Below are 24,871 nucleotides of genomic sequence, written 5' to 3'. Positions count from 1 at the left end.
TTTATTGTAGTTTATTTCTAATATTATGCCATCGTGGTCTGCGAAGACGCTTTTTATGATTTCAATTTTCTTGAATTTGGGGATACTTTGCTTGTGACCCAATATATGGTCTATTTTTGAATATGTCCTATGAGCATTTGAGTAGAATGTATATTCCCTGGCTTTCGGGTGAAGTGTTCTGAAGATGTCTATTAAGTCCATCTGATCTAGTGAGTCATTTAGGATTGCTGTATCTTTGCTGATTATTTGTCTAGAGGACTTATCCAGTGCAGTCAGTGGTGTATTAAAGTCCCCTACTATGATTGTATTGTTGTCGATCTCTCCTTTGATATCTTCCAGGAGTTTTTTTATGAATTTGGGTGCTCCTGCATTGGGTGCATATATGTTTACCAGGGTTATATCTTCTTGTTGTATTGATCCCTTTAGTATTATGAAGTGGCCTTCCTTATCTCTTGTTATGGCCTTCACTTTGAGGTCTATTTTGTCCGATATAAGTATTGCTACCCCAGCTTTCTTTTCCTTTCCATTTGCCTGAAAGATATTTTTCCATCCTTTCACTTTCAGTCTGTGTGAGTCTCTTCTAATGAGGTGGGTTTCTTGTAGACAGCAGATGTATGGGTCATGTTTTTTTATCCATTCAGCCACTCGATGTCTTTTGTTTGGAGCATTTAGTCCGTTTACGTTTAAAGTTATTATTGAAAGGTACTTGTTTGTAGGCATTTCTGTTTTTGTGTGGCTGTTTTCTTTCTGAGCTTTTTATTTCTTCTTTTTATACCAGTCCCTTTAGCATTCCTTGCATTGCTGGCTTGGTGGTGATAAACTCCCTTAGCCTTTTTTTGTCTGTGAAGCTTCTTATTTCCCCTTCAAGTTTGAATGATAGCCTTGCTGGATAGAGTATTCTTGGATTCAGTCCTTTGCTTTGCATCACTTTGTAAATTTCCGTCCATTCTTTTCTGGCCTGATGTGTTTCTGTTGAGAAATCATTTGACAATCTAATGGGAGATCCCTTGTATGTAACTTTCCGTCTCTCTCTTGCAGCCTGTAAGATTCTCTCTTTGTCCTGAACATTTGCCATGGTAATTATGATGTGTCTTGGTGTGGGTCTTTTTGGGTTCACCTTGTTTGGGACTCTCTGGGCTTGTGTGACTTTTTTCTTCCCCACCTCAGGGAAGTTTTCTGATATTATTTCTTCTAATAGGATTTCTAATCCTTGTTCATCCTTCTGTTGTTCTGGTACCCCTATTATTCGTATGTTGTTTCGTTTCATGTTGTCCCAAAGCTCCCTTAGGCTCTCCTCCTGTCTTTTCATTTTTTTCTCCAATTGCAGTACGTTTTGGGTGTGTTTTGCTTCCTTGTCTTCTAAATCACTAATTCGGTCCTCCGCTTCTCCTAGTCTACTGTTGATACTTTCAATGGAGTTTTTCATTGCAGCTATATCACTCTTCATTTCTTCTTGGGTCTTACTTAAGTTGTTGATTTTTTCATCTGTTTCTTCTAGCTTCTTGGAGAGGTTGTCGATTTTTTCCTCCATCCGGTTTATGCACTCTAGGACCCTTATTCTGAATTCTTTTTCTGTCATGTCGCATGCCTCTGTATTACTTAGCTGCTTTTCTGGAGAGTCCTCCTTCTCTTTCCTTTGGGGGTTTCTTTGTCTACCCATGTTTGATCTCGCTGACATATCTAGACGTTGAGTCGTTCAGTGGCTGCTCCCTTGGTGGCAGTGACTCCTTGGTCTGTGGTTGCTCTTCGGGCGGTTGCGGTAGCAGCTGCTCTTCAGTTGGCAGCAGCTCCTCTGGTGGGTGCTGTTCACAGCTGTGGTGGCTCTTCTGGCTGGTGGGGCAAGGTTTCACGTACAGCTGCTGTTCCTCAGCAGAGGGTGTGGTGCTCAGGAGGTTGCTGTTGCTTGGGTCTGCTGCGTTGTTTTAAAGGCACAAAATACAACACAACAAGGCACCACGTACCAGGCACTATACACAAATATATTCACGATATTAACAACCCCAAATAAAGGTGACCACCTGAATTAAGAGAATTAGGGGATAAGGAAGAAGGAAGAGAAAAAGAGAAAAGAGAAAAAAGAAAATAAAATTAGGGACCAAAAAAAGGAGTGCAAAAATGAAATTGGGAAAAAGGAGGGGGGAAAATAAAAGCGAGAAAAGAAAAAAAAAGAAAAAAAAAGAGCGAAAAGAGAGAATGAAGTGGAAGAGGGGAAGAGACTTTTTTTTATGAGGAGAATACTCCTATAGAACATCCATTAATCCCAACAAGTTCCAGCAACAGCTCCCTGGAGATGAATGCAAACTAGAAACAACCAATAATATAACGATGAAAATAGAATGGAGAACACTAATCCCAAAATAAAATAAAGAGAAAATAAAATGGCACTTTAAAAAAAAAATGATAAAATGGTAGCAGTAATAATGCTGGTTAAAAATAAGAAGGTAGTAATTAAAAGGGTAAAATCAGGTGATGGAAAAAAGAAGAGGAAAAAAAAAAAAGAAGAAGAAGAGAAAAAAAAGAAAAGAAAAAAAAAAGAAAAAAAATTGGTTTCTTAGTTAAAAGGTGAAAAAAGAAAAAAAAAAATATTGCAGTAGTGAAGGTCCTTTGGTTCTTCTATTCTTCAGTGTGGCTCGCCTTAGACCTGCCAGGTATTCAGGAGAGTGTTGAGTTTCCCTGCGATACCCTGTTCCTCTGTGTTGTAAACCACAGTCCTTATTTTAAAGCAAGCCGCATTTGTTTCCCAGACTGCCTTATTTTGTGTTTAGCAAAGAGTCAGTTTGTGGGTCAGCCTCTGGGTGGCAGTGTTCTGGGGTTGGCCTCTGAGGCTATAGGGCCTCTCTGTCCAGTAGAAGTTCACTGCCCAGAGCTGGCTGCGTAAGAGTTACCAGTGCTGTGTTGTTGCTGGGATTGAAATTCCCTCTATAGGCCAGACCCTGTTAACTCCCAGGGACTGATCAGGTTATTTTAATCCTTGATCTCCTACAGGGTGGAATCTGGGTGTGGCTGTGCTCCTTGCCTGGGGGCTGGGGGGAGGAGTCTCACTCTCCGGAGAGAATGGCTGCCTCAGTCCTGGGCTCAGGGGTGACTCAGCACTCAATTCGCTGCCACCTCTCCTGGCCCCCCTTCTCTCCTCAGTCTCTCCCCAGATTCCACTCCTCCGCACACTCTCCCTCTCTTCAGCACAGGTGAGTGTCTGTATCTGAAATGTCCCACGAACAGGATTCAGTGAGAACAAACAAACAAACGCCGGCCACGGAAACGGGGAAGGCTTGGTTTCTGTAAGCTTCTTCTCTTACCGGGACTGCATGGTCTGGTCAGCTCTTCAGGCTGCTCCCTTTAGGCTCAGTCCTCCGTGATCACAGAACCCAGCTCTCAATTCCCCCGGCAGCGCCAGGAATCCCGCAGTTCTCCTTTCCCCTGTTAGGGGCTGTGCCTGTCCCAAGGGACGCGGCTGTCTGCCACGCGGTCTCCCTCCGACTCTCTGGGCTCAGAGGTCTGGCAAACTTTCCTGCCCAAATCCCTGGTTTTTTTACCTTTCCAGGGGAGTTCTGCTCTTCCCGGCTGCAAACCGTCTCGCCAGCTGAGGAATTTCGCCAATTCGGGGTGGATGTTACTAGTTTCAGCTGCTCACTCCATTTGCTCAGGGACACGACCTGGGACGCGTCTGCCTATACCGCCGCCATCTTTCTTCTCCTAAGTGCTCTTTATATACGTGACAGTGTGTGGGCTGTGAGTGATATTAACTGATCATTATTTTTACTTTTCCATCGCACGCTGACGTGATCTTTCATTAAAGGTGGCACTCTGCGTTACAATCAGATACATTTTTATTTTGCTCGTATGATTTTTCTGCTGCTCCTAAACAATTCACCAAAGAAAGTAAATCAGGACAAGGTCAATTTTGTGTTTACTAGACAGCAACCAGAACTTTCTGAATATGTAGTTAATGTTTAGACTATATTAGCACACTTTTTAGCAAATGTACAGTATTGAAAAGCATAGCCCTCCCTCCGCCAAAGCAGTTCTTTTTTACTAAAGGAAAATGTGTTGGCAACTGCTCTGTTTCCAGGGACTTATGATTCTAATAGGTCCTGAAAATAAAATCCAATCTTTGCCAAAATCTCACTTATGCTTTATATCAATAACATGCTCTTTACCCCTGCTTATGCATTCTGGAATCAGAGAAACAACTCCAATTAGTTAAACACCCATTAATTAGAACTCTAAAGAACTGATTTTGGGGGAGGGAGATGTGTGGGAGCTGACACCTAACACACTTTATTTCTATGAAAAAGAGAAAAATTGCACAAAATCATGTGGAATTGAAAAAAAAAGGCAAATATTTTTCAGAATATATTTGAAAGTGTGTAGTTCAAATTTAAACCATTTTCAGTGTCTAATGATATTAAGTCACTCCAGTAGACCCCAAAGAACAAGACATTCTATTTACAGAACAAGTGTATTATACATTTAATTATGAATTCTGGTGCCTTGCAAAAGAGGGGTCAGAAGGTTACAGGGTTTAATCCTCAGTTAACTAGAAAAATCAAATCAACAACGTGAACTCCATTCCTTAAACAAGTAGCTCTTAATTTTAGCTGCACGTTAGCATGGTCTGGGGAACTTTCCAAATTTTTAATGCCCAGGCTCCACTCAGACTAATTAAATTAGAATTATTGGGTTTGGTTTTTGCTTTTTAAACGCCCTGGGTGATTTTCATGTGTGGCCAAGATTGAGATTCACTACCAAGGATACTACAATTATTTTAAGTTTTAGCTTACTGCTATTAAAATTTAAGTTTTAAAACAGATTAGTTTAAATCACAAATTAAATGTCTACCACTAGGTGGAGGCATATCTGCCAAGTGACCTTTCATTTTACTGGAGTACTGGAAAAAGAGTGAACTCTAAATGCCTGGTTAACATGTCTGATGGACTTCCAATCTGGGGGTGCCCATGTGACCCAGTTTTAGGCAATGAACTAGAAGAGGAACCTTGCTAGGTCTTTTCCTTCTGGAATAAAAGGATAGCACCCTACAGTGGAGAAAAAAGTAAATTTCATTCTCTTTTTCCATTCTTCTGGCCCTGAACTCTGATATAAATTCTGAAACTAAGAAGTATATTTTGCAAACAGTGAAATAAGTCAGACAAAGATAAATACTGTATAATCCCACTTATATGTGGAATCTAAACAACCAGAACTCATTGAGACAAATCAGGTTGGTGGTTGTGAGAGGTGAAGTGAAGGGAGACGGGCGGGGGATAAATGAAGGTGGTCAAAAGGTACAAATGGGGGAAAAAATAAATGAAAGCAGCAACTGTGAAAATGAAGTTAACAAGCTGAGCATGGTGGAGCACAGAACCTGTGCAAGAACATAAGTCTTCGATGACATTATGGAATCATTAAACAAGAGCAGTGATTTTCAATTGGTGTGCAGCGGGAGGCACACTGGTGTGCCACAAAAAAATTTAAAACCTGCAATACCTGACTATTTAGTCAGGGGCACTGACCACTTTTCCCTTAGATTGTTAAATAAAAAATGACAACAGCCAACACACAATACCCGTTGGTGTGAATGAATCAAAATTATACCTATTTTTTTTATCAGATCAGCAAAAAAATATATGTATTTTTTGGTGTGCTGCAGAATTCTAGTAATTAGTTTAGGTGTGCCATGAGATGAAAAAGGTTGAAAATCATTGAACTAGAGCAACCAACTACCTTCAGAATTGTGTTGTGTGACGAAAATTATTGCTTAAGTCACTATTAACTGAACTATTACTTGCAGGCAAAAGCATCTCTAATGGACACAACTTGGTTCTATCACTGTCTCTCAAACTATGAAACACTCAACGTTTACTATTGGCTAATAACTTTTCAGTTATTATCACTTTGAGTCACAGAGAAACCCCAAAAGGTAAGTGTTGTTATTCCCATTTTACATATGCAGAAATTGAGGCCCATACAAATTAACTATCTTGTCCATAGACATACAGACCTTGGATTCAGGGTTCCTTTGACCCAAATGCCAATCCCCTTCATTACATTGCTGTAAACCTCTTGGATATGTACAAGTCTAGCTGCTCTGATTAAATTGCATTCTGTGTTATTTAGGAAGAGCATTTTGTGCTTCTAGGAATACACATAATTCTCGACATTAAGATTATTAGGTATTTGAAAAATTGTTGGGCTTTACTTGGTTAACTGCAAAATTGCAGGATAAGCTTTGTTGCTATTCTGCAAAACCAAAAGAGACTTTCAACTCACTACAAACAAAAACACTCAAGTGAATCTATTTTTGACAGCATAAAAGACTGGATAAATAACATTACTGATATTAATCTAGGACTTTGGTATGTAATCATCTTTTTGATGTACATGTTTAAGACAGCCAGCCACATGGATGTGTCTGAGAGCATATAAGGTGCTGCTATCTGTGGTCTTTACAAATGCAACCCCTCCCAGGTATTGTGTGGTAGGGTGTATTTGTGAAGAATTTTTTATTTTATTTTTTTTGCTAGCATATGCCATGCTATTTGCCTAATAGGCACTACTGATAGACCTGCAATTCCTGTTCTTGAGCATTTACTGGAGAATTAATGGATTAAAGAAAGCAGTACAGAGGCAGTCATGCTGAATTTGGAGTTAGGCTCACCAGATCAAAACTACTTTGTTTCCCCCTTTTCCTTAAAAAAAGGGGGGGGGGAGAGACCTACTTGAAATGTTCTTATGAGACTTAAATGAGCTGAAATGAAAATATAATGGTGGAGGCAAAAAAAAAAAAAAATAGGTACTTATCAAATACCTATGAGTTGAGTTAGTGGCTTAGGTGCCTGGAAAGTAACCAGGGCCCCACCCTCAAGAAGTCTAGTGAATTCCTGTACCAGGCTCAAGCCTAAAGCCTTGAGGGGCAGTACACTGCGATTCAGAAAACAGTAAAATATGAACTTGACACACCTGGTATCAAGTTCCAATTCTTTAACTTCCAGGTGGCCCTGGAAAAGAGATGCCGGTGCTCGAACCCCCATACTTGTGAAAGTAACCTTTCTTGGGAAAAGGGTCTGTGCAGATGCAATTGAGGACCCCCAGATGAGATCATCCGGGATGGTTACAATGGGCCCTAAAGCCAGTGGCAGGTGCCCTTATAACATAGACAGGACACAGAAGAGAAGGCCGAGCGACAACAGGCGGACCTCGGACTCATGCAGCCCCAAGCCGCGGGGCACCGCGAACTACCAGAAGCTGGAGGGGGCGCTACCGTGCCTGCCGCTTGACGTGGGGCTTCGAGCCTACAGAACTGTTAGAGAATAAGCGGTGTTGCTTGACCCGAGTGTGTGGTGTCCGTTTTCTCACCTGTGAAATGGGGATACTATCCGAACTAGTCTCACTTTCTGATGTGGAAAAATGGGATCGACGCAGTCTGGAAGAATGGACAGGCCTTAAAAATGGCAAACATTTATTGAGAGCTTATCATGACGATTGGCTGTTCTAAGAGCTTTGATTTAGCTACCTCTGTTGTATTGATCAGATCGTCAGGACTCAGAGAAACGGAATAATCTGCCCAAAGCCCCAGGGCTAGCAAGCGGAAAAAAACACCAGGATTACAACTCAAACCGGCTCCCGAGGTTTCCCTTTGATCCTTCGCGCTAGACTGTCAGAGAAGATGCATATTAACGCGCTCTAAAAACGTGAACTATTTAGTATTAGTTCAGGCTAGAGAAGGAGCCATGCCTACCAAGGCGGCTTTAAAAATCAGCCCGGCCCTCGAGAAACGCCGCCGTCTTCCTGGCGCGGAAGCGACAGGGTTAATGGCGTCACTTCCGGGAGCCGCTGACACGCCCTCGACGACGGATCGTTTCAAGGGCCAAACCCGCGTGTGTCACTGCCCCGGTTCTTCTCGGTGAGGTAATAGGGGTGGACCAATAGAAATGCCAAACTTCCCGGCTAGCCCCGCCCTTTAACCCAAGCTCCCCAGCGGAAGAAGAAATCCGTGGACCTGGGGGCGGGGCAAGTCCAGGAAGCGGAAGCGGCGGCGGGAGCCGGGAGCTGCCGGGTGGCGGCCACACGTGTGCGGTGAGTGTGGCGGGCCCGGCGACTGCTCCGGGGAGGGATTCGCCCCACGCCGGGCGCTGGAATCGGGGGGGGGGGCCCCCTCGGGGCTGCCAGAGAGGATAGAGGTGTTCGCACCTGTCGCTCGCTGGGCAGCCTTCAGTGACCGTGTCTGCTGTGGGAGTTTGGAGACCCTTTCACCCGAATGTCCTGAGACTGCAGGGTCAGCCTGACTCCTTTCACCCTCCGACACCCGGCCCGTGCTAGTTGCGTTCAGCCTTCCTGTCGTACGTTTGACACGCGTCCGCTCTGCGCCCAGTCGGTGCTACGCGCCGGGTTTGCACCCTGAATGCACAGGTGCCAGGCTCTGAGCGCCGAAGGGAAACTTGTTGGGAACGGAGGTGGAGGGCGGGGGAGTCTGACGAAGTGATCCTTAAGCCTTAAGCCAGTGGTTCTCAACCTTCTGGCCCTTTAAATACAGTTCCTCATGTTGTGACCCAACCATAAAGTTATTTTCGTTGCTACTTCATAACTGTAATGTTGCTATTGTTAAGAATCGTAATGTAAATATCTGATATGCAGGATGGTCTTAGGCGACCCCTGTGAAAGGGTCGTTGGACCGCCAAAGGGGTCGCATCCCACAGGTTGAGAACCGCTGCAAGCCGACCTAAAGCGTGACGAGAGGCAGCCCTGAAACCCCGAAGCCGCGCGAAAGTGCTTTTAGTGGAAGCGGTAACTTGGGCTGAGTCCCTGAGCTGGGAGCTGTAGGAAAAGGACCCATGTGTTGAGCTCGGAGTGCAGCGATACCAGATAGAATGAGAAAGAGGGAGGGTGGTGGGACGAGCTTCTGCCGGGCTTTGAAGGCCATGGTGGGGGAGTTTAGGTCTTCTCTCCCTGGGAATACAGTGCCATTTCTGTTCCATGTGTAGAAAACAGCGAAGATTTATTTATAAGCAAGGGAGAAACATGGTAGGCCCCGGTTGTCTTTAGAAAAGGCCTGTAATTTGTATTATTGTTGATTATGTAATTGGAGATGATTGATAATGGTTTGGGTTGAAGTGGTGGCAGTGGAGATCAAAGGTGGAGGGTTAGAGGTGTTTTTAAAGGGTGTTGAACAAGACTTACTGCAGGCCTGAACGTAGCAGATAAGTGAGAAGATAAATCTTAGGTGTTTTTTGTTGTTTTTTTCCTTGAGTGGCTGATGTGCCATTGACTGAGATGGAGAAGAAGAGGGTGGGAAAAATGAGGATTGTTTGGGTGTTGTTTGCAGTGGCGGTAAAGTTAAAGAGTTCTGTTTTGGACTTGGTAAGTGTAAGGAACATAAATGGAGGTGTCAGGTAGGCAGTGAGATACACAAGTCAGGATGGCAAGAGAAGTCCCTAATGGAGCGGTAATTTGGGAGTCTCCAGCGTAGAGAGCCCTGGGATTGGATGAGGTCACCTAGGGAGAAGTCTGGAGAGAGAGGGCAAGATTTGAGGAATGCCTACATTCAGAAGTTGGGTATTCCATGTTCACTGCTTTCAGAGCGTAATGCTAAGTCTGCTGAAGGAGTGAAAGAAAGATCAGTCCCATGTCCCCCTGTCTGTGGGACATCTCTGCTATTACCCTTCACAAGGTATAAGCTGGCTCTCAGCTCTGCGGCTCCCTGAACACTTTGCGTACTTCCGTTATAATGCTCATAAACGCTGCACTGTCGATGGTAGGTTTGTATCTCACGGGGATACAGGTTAGCAATCTGTACCCCCTACATGTGTGCTAGGGTTAAACAATACACAAATTGTGGCTACGGAGAGGCAAGTTTCTCATTGTCAGAGAAGGAAGTTACAGATAAGCAGTAGAGGAAGGGTAGAGAACCCTGTGGCACTTGGTTCGAACTGGGAGACATTAGTAGGAGCTTATTTAGTAGGTACAGAAACAGGTTGTGTGTTCATACGGGCTAGTGTACACACACATGTTACTAGCCCTGTTTGGTGAAAACACCCAGAAGCAGTGACACCCCAGCGGCAGCAAGCACACCCAGCACTCATCTCCTGGTTTTGAAATACCATTCTCAGTACAAGGACCCTGGTTCCTTGGAGAAATGACTTACTTCACAGCTATCACAAGGAAAATATAAGGTGAACTTCAAACGTGTATTATGAACATGATTTTTTGAAAAAGATGGGGCTTGTCAAAAGGACACAGCAGACTGAAAGATTTCCCACTGACCAAGGTTGGAACAATTCGAGCAACAAAAGGAATAGGTAATAAAAATATCTATGAGACCATACTGATGTAAATAAATGATTAAATAAATGAACAGAGGAGAAGAAACAAATGTTCTCTGCAGAAGAATTTGAAATAACGAAGGTAGAAGTAATGAAGGAAATAGAAAGTCACCATTAAAACACCACAGTTATGGATGCAGGGAAGATACATTGGATAATGCTAAAATTAGTGGGAGAAATAGAAAATATTGCATAATCTCCAAATATATCACCCAAAATATTTCTTAGTTGCTATGCTGATTTTAACATACATATTTTAACAAATTGTTTCATACTCCTCCTCTAGGAAGTAGAGTTTAATTCCCCTCCCCTTAATTTATGTGAACATAGTGATTTGATTCTAATAAATAGAGTGTAGAAAGGGAAGCATAGTGGAGAAACCTGGCAAACGGTACCTTAACCAAGTGAACAAGGTTAATATTGCCAGTCATGTTGATATCATGTTCCTCATAATATTATGTAATGTCAGGGGCACTTCGCCTCTATGATGTTCTTCCCCGAAAATCCTTAAAGCCAGTCTTAATAGTGAGAAAACAATCAGACAAACCCCAAATGAAGGATATTCTACAAAGTGCCTGACCAGTAGTTTTCAAAAGTGTCTCAGTCATGAGAAACAATTAGAGACTGACAAACTGTCACAGAAATATGGTATTGTCTAGGGATCCTAACATCTACCCTAGGGCATCAACTTTAGAAATTTAGGAATGAATTGAATATACAGTTTTGGAAGGTGGAGAAATAGCCAAATAACTTTTGCTTTTGACATATTCTGCTGCTTTCAGGATCCTTGGGTAAGTGAGGGGTTATCTCTTGTCTGCCCTGTGTACCATGGGGTTTCTGTACCCAGAAGTGACCTGTTAGGCAGATTTCTCAAAATATTAAATGTTTCAACATAGTAGTATTTTGAGGGTTATTAGAAAACACTTAAAAGAGTAACAAGTTAAACATTTGAAGTTAGTCTTTGTTTTAGTTACATTGTGTTAGGAAACTTTTAGATAATTTTTTATTTTTGTTCATTAAATTTGAATATATGGTAAATGCAACCTATTGTTTCTGGCTTTTTAGGATAGAGACCCAAGAAAACAAATGGTAATATTTTCAGTTTCTCATCTCAAAATCTTCCCCCGTTATAAGAAATACAAATACTGACAAGTATATCATATTTAATGTAAATAATGTTCTGCTTTTAGCCAGTACTCTTACTGAAGTGTTGCCTCCGAATAATTAACACATTAGCCAGGGTGCACTTGTGCAAGTTTGTCTGTGTGTGTGTGTTCTTATTTTTTATGTTGGTATTTATTTCCCATTGTAAAATCTTAGAAGCAGTGATTGTTTACTTCCTGGACATGTGTGGGTTGCCCTGTATGTAAGAACTCAGACTAAATGTTGCAGTGACTTAGATGACAGCAATTCAGTGATCCTTTTGGGTTTTGTTTTTGTTTTCCAGAGTTGCCATGATGGAAGTCAAAGCAAAACAAAAATTCACAGGAAAAGGTACAAAGACGTCACAAGAAAAAAACAGATTTTGTAAGAACAATGGTAAGATAGCCTTACCAAAATATGCTTCTGGTGTGGTTATTTATTTGGCCTTTATAATTGGAGGGAGTGGCGTCAGCTAGTGATACGGTTGCCTCATGCTAGCTACACCAGTTCACCACATTTTATTTTAATGTTTGATAAATTGTGGTTGGTTACTGTATAATACTGGTAAACCATATACTTTTATCTTCAAGATTTCTAATTGTGATGTCTTCATATTCCATCAGGTGTCAGTATTGCAGAATAGAAAAGTCAGTCTGTGTAAATGATTAAATGTTTCCTAAGCAATCTTTCCTTGTTTTTTCTTACAGCAGTCTTAGCTGTTGCAGTTTTCATTTCATTTGTTTGGTATTTAATTTGCAAACTTTGTTAACCAAAGAAGATTTTTTTGTCAAATAACTTTATTATAGGGTTTGAAAATTATTTTTGAAAATTAGAATTTTTGAAAAATTAACATCTTTAATTTGCCTATATGGTATACCTCTTAAATTTCAAGTGTTTATTCTATTTTTAGATTCCTAAGATGTTATTGAACTTTTAGAAGTTAAATGTAAAGACTAATGATATGGAGTCATTAAATTAGAATACAAAGGTGTATAAATAATTCCTCACTTCTACTCTATGCTTAAAATAGAGAAATATACCAAACTGGTTATTTCTAGAATTATGTATCGTTTTTATTATGCATGCCTCTACTTTATAGGTTTTCTGTAATGAACCTGTAATATTACAGTTTTGTAATCAGAGGAAGTTTTTAAATTTTGGTTTGGTATTTTAAATCCTTTGCTCCATATTTGAGAGTAGGACAAAGTATTTTCACTAAAGAGGGTATAATTTTCTGTAACAAATACAACCCAGTGGATACAAGAGATCTAGGCTCAGGATTATTGAACTAATGATCATTTTGTATCCTCACTAGATTCTGGCTCTTCAAAGACATTCCCAAGAAAAGTTGTTAAGGAAGGTGGACCTAAAATCACATCTAAGAACTTTCAGAAAAGTGCCACAAAACCAGGGAAAAAAGGTGTGAAACATTTCAGGAATAAACAACAAGGGGATAAAATACCAAAGAACAAATCCCAGCAGGCAAATAAATTCAACAAGAAGAGAAAATTCCAGCCGGACAGTAAAAGTGATGGTAAGCACTGGTTCCTTCGGCATGGTTTTTGTGGAAGGCTTGCCCTACCTGCGCTATTGCCAGGACCACTGTGCACAGGGACTCTAGAACTATTAGTGGCCTCCCATTGTTCCTTGACAGGCAGCATTTGGGGTGGGGGTGAAAAGTAGTTGGGATTGCCTTAGCCGGTTTGGTTCAGTGGATAGAGCGTCGGCCTGCGGACTGAAGGGTCCCGGGTTCGATTCCGGTCAAGGGCACATACCTGGGTTGTGTTCTCAATCCCCAGTGGGGGGGCATGCCAGAGGCAGCCGATCGGTGATTCTCTCTCATCATGGATGTTTCTATCTCTTCTTCTCCCTTTCTGATATCAATAAAAAGATATTTAAAAGTAGATATATGTATATCTGCATTGGCTACGGATGGATGCCTTCGTGATCAAGAGACATAAACCGTCCTTTCACAGAGCTTAGGTCAACCCATCAGATGGCTCAGGCCCAGCAGGCAGTTCCAAGGAGGGTGTAGAGTACACCTGGCATATTTGACTTTCATTGGTTCAGGACAAGTTGCTCACTGATGGGATGTACTGGCAGGGCTCCCATGTGTCTGTTGAAACACACTGCTCATCTCTTCATTAGGTTGTTCCAGGGGTCATTTCTAAACCAGAGCCTTGCCATTTCTTGTACAGTGTGCCCCTCTTGTGTATTATCTTGCATTGGCCTCCGCTTTACATGTGCTGTTCTACATATACCTTCTCTGCAGCATCATGGGACTTTCTCTGGTGTCTTTCATTCTCTTTTTCTCCAAGATGGCATCTCATAACACTGCTCCTCTGCTGCCAACTGAGACCACTGCCATACAGCCTTCTCACTTGTTCCCTAACCCAGGTCCCTGCTCTCTGCTCTGCCTGGGCTGTTCACTAGTGGGACAGCAGCCTTTACACAGGGAGGCTGGAGAGGGGAAGGAAGGAACAGTTTTCATTGTTTCTCCTAGGTCTGCAGGGTTCTTGCATGCTCCAGCTTCAATGTTTTCTCTTGATCCTTTTTTCTTCCTCTTCCCCCCATCACACACCCACACCCCATAGTTTCTCATTCCTGCTTCGTCTAATAGCTCCTAAATCTTCCTTTTCCTACTAGGATTTGAGCACCTGATTTTTAAACACACACATTCTCACATGATCCTGTCATGCTATAGTCTGGGTTCTTTCTGCTTTGGGAGACATGTTCCTGACATCTCGAAATGGAACTCTGATTTTATTTTCTCATATTTTTATTCTAGCAACTGAGGGGGATTAGATACTAGACATTCCCCAAATTGGTATGTCTACTGCAACCTAGCATGGCATATGTCAAGGGTGCCCAAATGTTTATGGAATTAAATGAGCTCTGAGTCAGTAACTGTCCTCGGCTGTATAGTGCATGATAGTCTAATATCGAAGGTAAAAATGCCCTCTGCTACCTATAACCCTCTATTACCAGACCAGGAATAAATAACCAGTAAGGGGAATACATATGTTGTATGTTGTATAGCCATTAAAAATTACAGTTTCAAGGAATAGTTATTTTCATGAAAAAACGCTTACAATATAGTTATTAAGTTTAAGTGAAGACAGATTCTGAATTTTTAGGAAGAGTAATATAAAACATGCATAGATAAAAAGACAAGAAGGAAATAAAATGTCAATGGTTATATCTAAGTTTTGGGATTATAGAAGAATTTTGTTTTTGCATTTTCTAAGTTTCTTATAATGAGTGTATTTTCTAATCAGAGAAAAGGAGACATTTAGAAAAAACTAATTCTCCAAAGAGAATACTCATGTTAGCAATACACATTAAGTTATTCTTTGGCCTCTTTAGGCTTTTTGATTCAATTGGTTTTGAGGACAAAAAATACTAAGAAAGACCCTTGACTTTTATAGAATTGCTCTGTTTGTAGAGAACTTTGAACTTTTGATTGTGCATTGTCATGAGTAAAAGGAAGCAGAGCATAAAGTTTCAGAGTTGTCTCTGGATATGAATCCCGACACTGCCACTTACCAGTTGTATGACCTTGAACCTGGGAGCTTAACTACTTTATGCCTTTGTTTCCCCAATGTGAAAGGGAGGGCAATAATAGTACCTACTTCTTAGCAAATGTGTAGCATTAAGGATAGTCATCATGCTATACATTATCTCTAGACTTACTCATCCTGTTAGCTACAATTGGTACCCGTTGACCAGTATCTTTCCATTTTCCCCGCCTCCCTGCCCTGGTAACCGCTATTCTACTCTCTGCTTTTGTCTTTGACATTTTTAGATTCCACATGTACATAAGATTTTACAGTCTTTTTTCGTTTGTGTCTAACCCCAGAACTCATCTTTAAAAAAAAAATGAAAGTATTCACCTTAAAATAGAGTTGTTCTGAGAATTAAATGACTTAATACATAACAGCACTCAGAATGGTGAATTTTTTATTACATTGTTTTTCCTGTTTTAATTTGGACTAATTAACCTAATTATTTGGACTAATTAATTTGAACTTATTTTTGTTGTCCTTAAGAACTGATTATACCTGAAGTCCAATGAACTTGATGTTCTAAAGTAGAATTTTATTTTACAATTGAAAAAGATGATTAAAAGTTCTGAATTGCTTTTTACAATCCTTTTGCTTTCCTTTTTTTTTTTTTTAATTGGTATCCTCTTAAGAATCAATAAATAGCTTCTGAATAAATGGATGGCTATTTTGAACCAAATTTAAAATGTGTAAACTGCTCAAAGAATGAAATAAAGTATAAGTGTATAGAGAAAGATATTTTCCCCCTTCTAGCTTCCCCATATAGTATATGTAGATCCTGATCAATGATTGCCCTATGTACTTGACTTATACTTGTCTGTGGCACTCAGAATGTTAAATATAATTGGAAATAATTTCTATAATAATTAGAATCAGCAGCCAAGAAACCCAAATGGGATGATTTCAAAAAGAAGAAGAAAGAACTGAAGCAAAGCAGACAACTCAGCGATAGAACCAACTATGACATTGTTGTTCGGGCAAAGCAGATTTGGGAGATCGTGAGAAGGTAATGCTACCTAGTGGCATCTTTATGGGCCTCTTTGAGATGATGGAGGAGTAAGAGTATGCCTGGTAGATAATGAGATGTCATAAGCAAATGACACAGCACTTGGGTTATTTAGGGAGCATTTATAACACTCCAGTGGAGGTATCAGTATTTGGATATCTTCTTGTTTTAGAAATGTGGGGATCACTAGGATGGTGTCAGATATGTTTGTAAAAATGCATTCGAGTTAAATTGGGTTTGACATCCTTCCTGAAAGATTTCTGAGAAAATGAAGGACAATTTCTCATCAGCTAGGTTTTGAGATACTTAAATCTTTGGTGTCTTGCACTTGTTTTATTATTTTCTTCACTTTTGAAGTTCTGGCTGTGAAGGTTTAGATTGATGCATGAAATTATACCTTGTGAGATGAATTTCTGCCTTTGAGAAAATTACTTCTCTCTGGCTGCTCTGGAATAGTAATGTTAATGTCAAAAGGTTTGCTGCCTTCAAAGAGAAAATCACACTTAACGGGGTGAACATACACTGAAGCAGTTTTTAGTTTCGGGTGTATAAAATGTCTTCGCTTAAGCTATATGTTTCCACCCTCTTTTATTCTCTTTTATAGAAAAGACTGTGACAAAGAAAAAAGAGTGAAGTTGATGAGTGATTTGCAGAAGTTGATTCAAGGAAAAATTAAAACTGTAAGTAGGGCATACTTACAGTTGCAATTTTAACTCTTGAAATTGACTTACTCTGTAAAGGGTAGCTGGCCATTTATGACAAGTGAAATTGTTGTTATTTTAAATGCATTTAGCCAAAAATTTCAAATAGTGACTAAATGAAAAGTTTAATAATTAGAGAATATATTGCTGGGAAATTGTAAAAAAAACAAAAACAAGTATTTGGCTGTGTCATTTTAAAATAATTTACTTAAGATAAATCAGTGTTCTTGAAAGTTATCTTGAAGAATTTATTTAAGTAGTATGTGGTAAAATGTCTTGCTCTGGACTCTATTCTTTTGTATGTTCTAAATTACTGGCTTTTTAGGCATGTGATGCAAACTATTCTTTCTTTCATGCTTTTACAAACATGCAAAGATCTTTCAAATGTTACAAGTTTGGGAGTTCTAATGTAATTTTCATTGTTGATGTTTAATCCTGTTTATAGTAAACGGTTGACTCGTGTATTTGGATAAATACTTAGCGACTGTTCACCTGTGAGACAGCAGACTCAGTAGCTTTGGGGACTCTGGAGGAGCAGCATGTGCCAAACCATGTACAGAGGTCTGACAGGCTACATTGCAGTTAGAAGGAAAGTTCCTCGCTGCTGCTTCCGTATACATCTGGCAGGATCTTTTTAGAAAGAACTGTTTCTCTGCTCCAGCAGTCTGTTATCCTCTATATATAAACATTTTACACTCAGGATCCTTCCCCAGTTACTCTTAGGTTATTAGTACATGCCCATGGACGTGGGTGTTTAAATCTGGTGTTCAATTCACTCTGCTGCTTAGCATCTGTACCTTTGGACAATTACAACATATTTATTATGTACTGTGTGCTAGGAGTTGTGCTAACCAATGCATATGTTGCCTCCTTTACTTAACGTTATTATCCCTATTAGACATTTCATACATCTGGGACTCAGACAAGTTAACTTTCATCTCCAGGATCACAGGGATTGCAGGTTCCTTAATGTCTCATACATTTATTTTTCTCATCTGTAAAGTGGGAATAGCAACAGCCCACTCTTAAGGTGGCTTTGAGGTCTACATGAGAAAAATATATTTAAACCATGTATATTGGGTATGTAGTAAGTAGTCAATATATGTACAAAAGCGGCCTTATTTTTTAAAAATTGTTTTGGTTTTAATCATTAATGTCTATATAAATACCCCTTAAGGAAATTCTAATGAAATCTGTGGCTTTGATGGGTGTGTACCTCACCTTCTGATTTTTGGAATTAAAACATTTTAGAGACAGATTGAGCAACTAATAAGCACTATTAAAGTAGACAGATACTATATCATAGTAAAAAATAATTTTGCATAACTGATAGTTGTTGCTATAGAAAATTGATCAGCAAGTCCTCCCTTCATTGAGGACCTAATCTATCCAGTAGTTTTGATGAGGGAGTGGGTTGGGGAATTAGATTTGAAATACAACAAATTTCTAGGAATATAATTTGATATGTTTAGGAAATCATAATAAAAATGTAAGAAATGGAGGGATTAACTTATGATTACCAATGTGTATTGACTTGTGTAGCAAGACTTTTTTTAGATCTATATCTTTGGTTGCCAAAGCCAAACTTTCTTAGATTTAAAAAGATCATAAAAGAATAGAATTTTTGAATAAAAAACTTCCCTTTTAGGGAAAGTAACTTTCAGAGAATGAGAAATATGGTATGTATAATCATTAGACAGGTTTGCTTTGATTTTTGGTTTTAAATAATAATGATCGGAATCTTGCAAAATAGTTAAATCTGTTCCTGTCTCAGTGCTGTATTTTAGGCAGCAAAACCAAAGAATGCCATTTTGTACCATTAAAACGGGTATTTTTACTCCCCAGTAGCTTAGATTTAATTTTATCCATGGAGACCCTACCTTTTATCTAGCAAGGAATTCTGAAAGTGATAGTAATAAAACATAAATAATACGAGAGGCCTGGTGCATGAAATTCGTGCACTTGGGGGTGGGGGCGTCCCTCAGCCCAGCCTGTGCCCTCTCACAGTTTGGGAGCCCTCAGGGGATGTCTGACTGATGGCTTAAGCCTGCAGTCAGACATCCTTAGTGCTGCCGTGGAGGCAGGAGAGGCTCCCGCTACCACCGCTGTGCTCGCCAGCTGTGAGCCCGGCTTCTGGCTGAGCATTGCTCCCCCTGTGAGAGCACACTGACCACCAGGGGCCAGCTTCTGTGTTGAACGTCTGTCCCCTGGTGGTCAGTGCGCGTCATAGTGACCGGTCGTTCTGCTGTTCAGTCCATTTGTATATTAGCCTTTTATTATATAGGATAAGATAGGATGATAGAAACATAAATCTCAGAGAGAATTAGTCTAAAGGCCCAAACTGTCTTTCCTACAGATTGCATTTGCTCATGATTCAACTCGTGTGATCCAGTGTTACATTCAGTTTGGCAATGAAGAACAGAGAAAACAGGCTTTTGAAGAACTACGAGGTATTTCTTATATTTTGAAGATTAATTTTGATCATGTGTAATGAGTCACTTGTTTTCTCTTGAAATACCCAAGACTGTCCTGCAAAAGAATTCTGTTGTGGGAAAGCAGTGTGTCCTCTGTAGGACTGTTTAAATTTTTATTTGTTCTTTGCCTGGGATAGACAGGGCTAGTTGTTTATATTCCCAGGATTATGCATTTATTTAGTTCTTTCCTTTGTTTCTAAGGAGTCATTGTAATATATTTTGTTTTCCAGATGATTTGGTTGAATTAAGTAAAGCTAAATATTCCAGAAATATTGTTAAGAAATTTCTGATGTATGGGTGAGTTGTTTTATTTATAAAATCTATTTATATTAGTTTTTTAAAGATGTGGGTGCCAGTTGTGTGCAAATGTTTCTTGAATGTCTGTGACCATAAGAATGACCCTCAACAGTTGCTTGTAATGTTTCCAGGGAGTGTGATCTTAAGAACAAATACTGAAATTTTTTTTTTTTTTTTTTTTTTTTTTTTTTTTTTTTTTATTGCTTAAAGTATTACAAAGGGTATTACATATGTGTCCATTTTATCCCCCCGCCCTAGACAGTCCCCTAGCCTCCCCTATCCCCCAATGTCTTATGTCCACTGGTTATGCTTCTATGCATGCATACAAGTCCTTTAGTTGATCTCTTACCCCCCTACCTCCTGTCCCGCAACCCTCCCCGGCCTTCCTGCTGCAGTTTGACAATCTGTTTGAGGCAGCTCTGCCTCTGCAAATACTGAAATTGATGTAAATTGATGGCACTGCCTTCACCATTCTTAGTATATATTTTGAAACCCTAGAAGAAGAGAAGTAGGATAATTAACTTGTAATTTGTTACCAGTATTTAGAGGGGAGAGGGTTGGGAGGTGCAGGTGAGTACACACAGAGGCAGAGGCAGAGCCAGTGGGTCAAGAAATGTCAAGATGGGCCCTAGCTGGTTTGGCTGAGGATAGAGCATCAGCCTGTGGACAAAAAGGTCCTGGGTTTGATTCCGGTCAAGGACAGGTATCTCGATTGCAGGCTCCTCTCCAGCCCTTGCCTTGGCCAGGGCACATGCAGGGGGCAACTAATCGATGTGTTTCTCTCATGTCGACATTTCTCTCTGTCTTTCCCTCTCTCTCCCATTCTCTCTAAAAATCAATGGAAAAATATCTTGGAGTAAGAATTAAAAAAATAATAAGATGAAGAAATGTCAAGATGGGAGGATTTCTTGAATTAGGTGGAATTGATATTTGTCTTGATTTCTCTTTCTGAGTGTAATAATGTGCCAAAATATGTTAATCAACAACAAAAAAGTACTGTTGACAAAATTTTCATCAACAGCTATTCCTGACTATAATTATCAGCTGCTTGATTTTAGGATGTAATATAAATACTTGTGATTAAGTTCTGTTTTAAAAGAGCATCCTTAGAATATGTTTTATTCCTATTTCTATGCATCTTTGACTTTTACCTTCCCCTTTCTCTTTCCCTACTTTTCTCAAGCTGAATAATTTAATGGGAACTGACATTTATTGAGCACTTATTACGAGCTGGTCATAGTTCTCAGTACCTCTTAGCTCATTTAATCCTCACATGAACATTTTTCTTTCTATTTTATGAATGAAGGAGCTGTGGCACAGAGAGGTTAAATAACTTGCTCAGGGTCTTGCAGCTGATAAGCAGAGCCAGGTTTCGGCCGCCGAGTAACTTAGAAGCTTGAGGTAGAAATCAAGGCAGTTTGATTTTCTTTCCCATCAGCATTTCTCTGTGGTAGACACCCCTCAACCCTCATGATGAGTTGGTCTCAGGAGTTATGCTGGTGTCAAGTCATGTTTTGTTGTTACCAGCCTTCTCCTGTATCACTTACCTTTTCCCATTATCTCATCGGGTTTAGGGGTAAACCTCAGATTGCAGAGATAATCAGAAGTTTTAAAGGCCACGTGAGGAAGATGCTCCGACACGCGGAAGCCTCGGCCATCGTGGAGTACGCATACAACGACAAAGCCATTTTAGAGCAGAGAAACATGTTGACAGAGGAGCTCTATGGGAACACATTTCAGCTTTATAAGGTAGCACTTCAAAGCATTTTTCTAGTGTTTTTGCTTTTCCTGTGAGCTGTTACTTACCTTCTGATGCCCTGTTTTCAAACTGTATTTTTACTTTGGCTGGTCCTTCAAGAGACCATCTTAAAAGACCCCCTTTTTTTTATGTATTATTTTGTCTCCAGTATAGTGAGCAAGTGTTTATACTTTCTCTTTCAACCGGAGCACTATTTTTAAATCCCCTTTAAATTGAACTACTGTCGTTACTCCCTCCCAAATGCCGTGTGTAATGCTTCAGTACTTCCGTTTCTGCAGTCAGATAGACTGAGGTAGAAGACTCTTGAGTCTGCAGGCCAATGCTCTATCCACTGAGCCAAACCAGTTAGGGCTAGGTAGAAGACTCTTAACAGAAGTGAAGCTTCTGGCCAAAGTGCATTGGGCTCCCTGTTGCTGCCTTTTCCTGTGTTTCTTCATGTGTGTGGATTACTCTTCTCCAGGTTGTATCTAGAGAGGAATGGGAGTAGAGAGGCCCAACGTTGGATATAGTCACAGGGATTGAATCTGGAAAAGGCCAGGAATGCAAATAGGACATTTAAAGGATCTATTCCAGACTTGGGACATAAATGCCCACACTCACCTCCAGGGGTATGGATTAATTCCTGGGTTGCCTCTACCAGTCAGGTTCAAGTCCTGGATTGAATTTAGTGCTTTATTTCTTTTGTAACTGTCACTGTAGGTGAGTACAAAACACATGTTGGCAAGGATTTTCAGCTGACTACTTGATTTTGTGATTAGGCATGTGCTAGGCCGTGGGCAAACTACGGCCCGTGGGCCGGATCCGGCTCATTTGAAATGAATAAAACTAAAAAAAAAAAAGACCGTACCCTTTTATGTAATGATGTTTACTTTGAATTTATATTAGTTCACACAAACACTCCATCCATGCTTTTGTTCCGGCCCTCCAGTCCAGTTTAAGATCCCATTGTGGCCCTCGAGTCAAAAAGTTTGCCCACCCCTGTTAGGTGCTTGACAAGTACCTATTGGCTGTTGAGTTGGTTGGTTAGCATGGCTCTTTTAAGTACATTGGTGGGTGTACACACTGAGAATGAGATAATCAAGAATTACTCTACAATTGTATCTATAGCAGGGCTTTTGTTATATGAATATGGGATGTCTGAAACTTTAAGTTTATTTAAGTAAGTGTTGGTTTTCTTTGCTATGAAGCTGAAGAAACGTCATTAAGTTTAGAGGGCTTTAATGTTTTTTCTGTTGCAGTCAGCAGATCACCCAACTCTGGACAAAGTGTTAAAGGTACAGCCAGAAAAACTGGAGCTTATCATGGATGAAATGAAACAGATTCTAACTCCAATGGCCCAAAAGTAAGAAAGCTGTTGCTGTTGTTTTCTTAACAAATAGCATTTGAAGGAGGAAAGTTTTGTATAGCCCTTGCATAGGATGATGGATAGTTTTCCAAATATAATGTTATTTCAGTTGGATTCTAAGACTTAGAAATTGGGCATTTGGACCATGGTGGAGGGATTAAGATGTAGCCTCAGACCAGACGGCCTGGGTGTGAATCCTGGTGCCCCCTCAGTCACTAACTATGTGACCTTGGGCAACTTATCCTTTCTGTGCCTCAGTTTCCATATCTATAAAATTGGGATAATAATAGTACATATTTTATAGAGCAGAGGTCCTCAAACTTTTTAAACGGGGGGCCAGTTCACTGTCCCTCAGACATTCCACACATGCACACTGCGGGCCCGGGACAAGTCGGCTGCTAAGCAGGACAGGCAGTGGCGGCAAAAACTCCCGGGATAAATGTTTTCGGCGGGCCACATATGGCCCATGGGCCGTAGTTTGAGGACCCCTGTTACAGAGTTTCATGAATATGGGTTGATATTTCCAGAATATTCAGAACAGTGCTTTGCCCCTAAAAGCAATATGTTTCTGCTGTCTATTTAAACACTCAATGTGAACTTGAAGTTGTTGGTGCCTGACCATCAGCCTCCACTGTAACACCTGAATTCACCAAGTGTCACACTAGGAAGTCTGGGTCAGTTAGGTGTTGGCAGTTGCTGGTAATGTTTTGATCTACTTGGGTTTTAACTTTGCTAAAATTATTTTATGAAACTGATGCATTGTGAAGGTTGCTTGACAGAAAGAAAATAGGTTTATAATCATGTGCCCATTGTTGGGTAAAGAATATAGATGTTCTTATTTAAGAGAGTGTATTTTCAATGATTTCATCTGCTGGTTAAATACTAGCGATCTGTATCCTGGTTTTGATCATAGATGGTAAGCACTAAAATATTTCTATAATCTAAAAGGTTTTTTTAAAAAATATATTTTTATTGATTTCAGAGAGGAAAGGAGAAGGAGAGAGAGAGAGAAACATCAGTGATGAGAGAGAATCATTGATGGACTGCCTTTTGCATGCCCCATGCTGGGGATTAAGCCCGCAACCTGGGCATGTGCCCTGACTGGGAATCGAACCAGGGACCCTCCAGTTCGCAGCCTGACACTCTAACCACTGAGCAAAACCGGCTAAGGCTAAACGTTATTTTTTTACTCTTAATATTGCTGAAAGATATAATCTGTCTTTTGATGAATTAAATTCCCTGAAACCATTTCACTTGCTTTGATTATTTTAGGACAAGTGAGGTTACTATGTCTATATTAGTGTAGTGGCAGATCTGATGTATTCTCTTTTCCCTTTTTTCTATTTCCAGGGAAGCTGTGATTAAGCACTCATTGGTGCATAAAGTATTCTTGGACTTTTTTACCTATGCGCCCCCAAAGCTAAGATCAGTAAGTTCTTGGTTTTAGTTTTTAGACCAAAATGTTAATATGTAAAATACTGCTTTGATATACATTGTCTTTTGGGAATTTTGAAAAGCTACTTATTTAAAGAAGATAATGCAGTAAACTTCCTTTAAGCAACTCTGCTAATTTCCTTTAGATTTTTACCGGAAGGCAGTAGAATTGATCATAGTTTTATCAACTCCATTTAATTTTTATATTTTACTTATAATCCAGAGTATCCTCTAGCTAACCTAATTTAAAAATTAACTAACAAATAGAGGGATATTCAAGTAGTTTGAAATTCACCTGTACCGATACCAAAAAAATTATGTTGGTGTTAACAGATTAGAGAGGGGGAAAGGTTAGAGGAGGACAATTATGTAAAACTAAATGAACCATAAAAAATTGGACCTCATGTGATAGAAAAGAAACAGAGACTAAAGGTAAATTGCACTGCCCTTCAAGTCAGTGATGGGAATACCAATGAGAATTCATCATCTAGTCCCCTGAACTTTGCTTGCCTCACCATACAGTGAGCTCATTGTCCTCATCCTAATAATAAGGGATCACTAAAGTAGTAACACTGACTTCCTAACACATATGCCAGACTAAACATTCATAGGAATTTTGACCTGCCGGAAATTGACATACAAAATAATTTCCCAAGAATAACCACCCACCTGAGCTTGTGGCTCGGTGACCATAGCAGCTGCTGCTTCTCTTTGGAGGAATTCTCTCCTGCCCCTGCATAGCACAGTATCTCACAGTTCTAGATGTACTGAGGCAGGACTATTTTCAGAACTGGAAAGTGATCATTTCAATACATTCAATGGTGGAAAATCTT

At 40.1% G+C, this 24,871-nt stretch overlaps 1 protein-coding gene across 7 annotated transcripts in view; it reads left to right on the top strand.

Moving 5' to 3' along the window:
- The first annotated feature begins 9,240 nt into the window (after positions 1-9,240).
- PUM3 (pumilio RNA binding family member 3) overlaps positions 9,241-24,871 on the top strand; it is a 37,547-nt gene continuing 21,916 nt past the window's right edge. For 3 of the 7 annotated variants that reach the window (XR_004971292.1, XM_036330971.1, XM_036330967.1), the window contains exons 1-10: positions 9,246-10,292; positions 11,764-11,855; positions 12,775-12,993; positions 15,893-16,028; positions 16,633-16,708; positions 19,086-19,179; positions 19,434-19,500; positions 21,075-21,249; positions 22,498-22,601; positions 23,955-24,033. Coding sequence is in view for 6 of the 7 variants with exons in the window: in XM_036330971.1 (XP_036186864.1) it covers positions 10,210-10,292; positions 11,764-11,855; positions 12,775-12,993; positions 15,893-16,028; positions 16,633-16,708; positions 19,086-19,179; positions 19,434-19,500; positions 21,075-21,249; positions 22,498-22,601; positions 23,955-24,033 (1,125 nt within the window). In the remaining variant the exon portion in view is untranslated. Of the gene's footprint in view, positions 10,293-11,763; positions 11,856-12,774; positions 12,994-15,892; positions 16,029-16,632; positions 16,709-19,085; positions 19,180-19,433; positions 19,501-21,074; positions 21,250-22,497; positions 22,602-23,954; positions 24,034-24,871 lie in introns of all 7 variants that reach the window. The other 4 variants (XM_036330968.1, XM_036330972.1, XM_036330969.1 and 1 more) reach the window with 4 other exon arrangements.

Source organism: Myotis myotis, unplaced genomic scaffold (genome assembly GCF_014108235.1).
Source record: "Myotis myotis isolate mMyoMyo1 unplaced genomic scaffold, mMyoMyo1.p scaffold_m19_p_12, whole genome shotgun sequence".
Lineage (NCBI taxonomy): Eukaryota > Metazoa > Chordata > Mammalia > Chiroptera > Vespertilionidae > Myotis > Myotis myotis.
The sequence above is the reverse complement of the archived record's forward strand: the minus strand, read 5'-3'. Positions and strand labels throughout refer to the sequence as shown.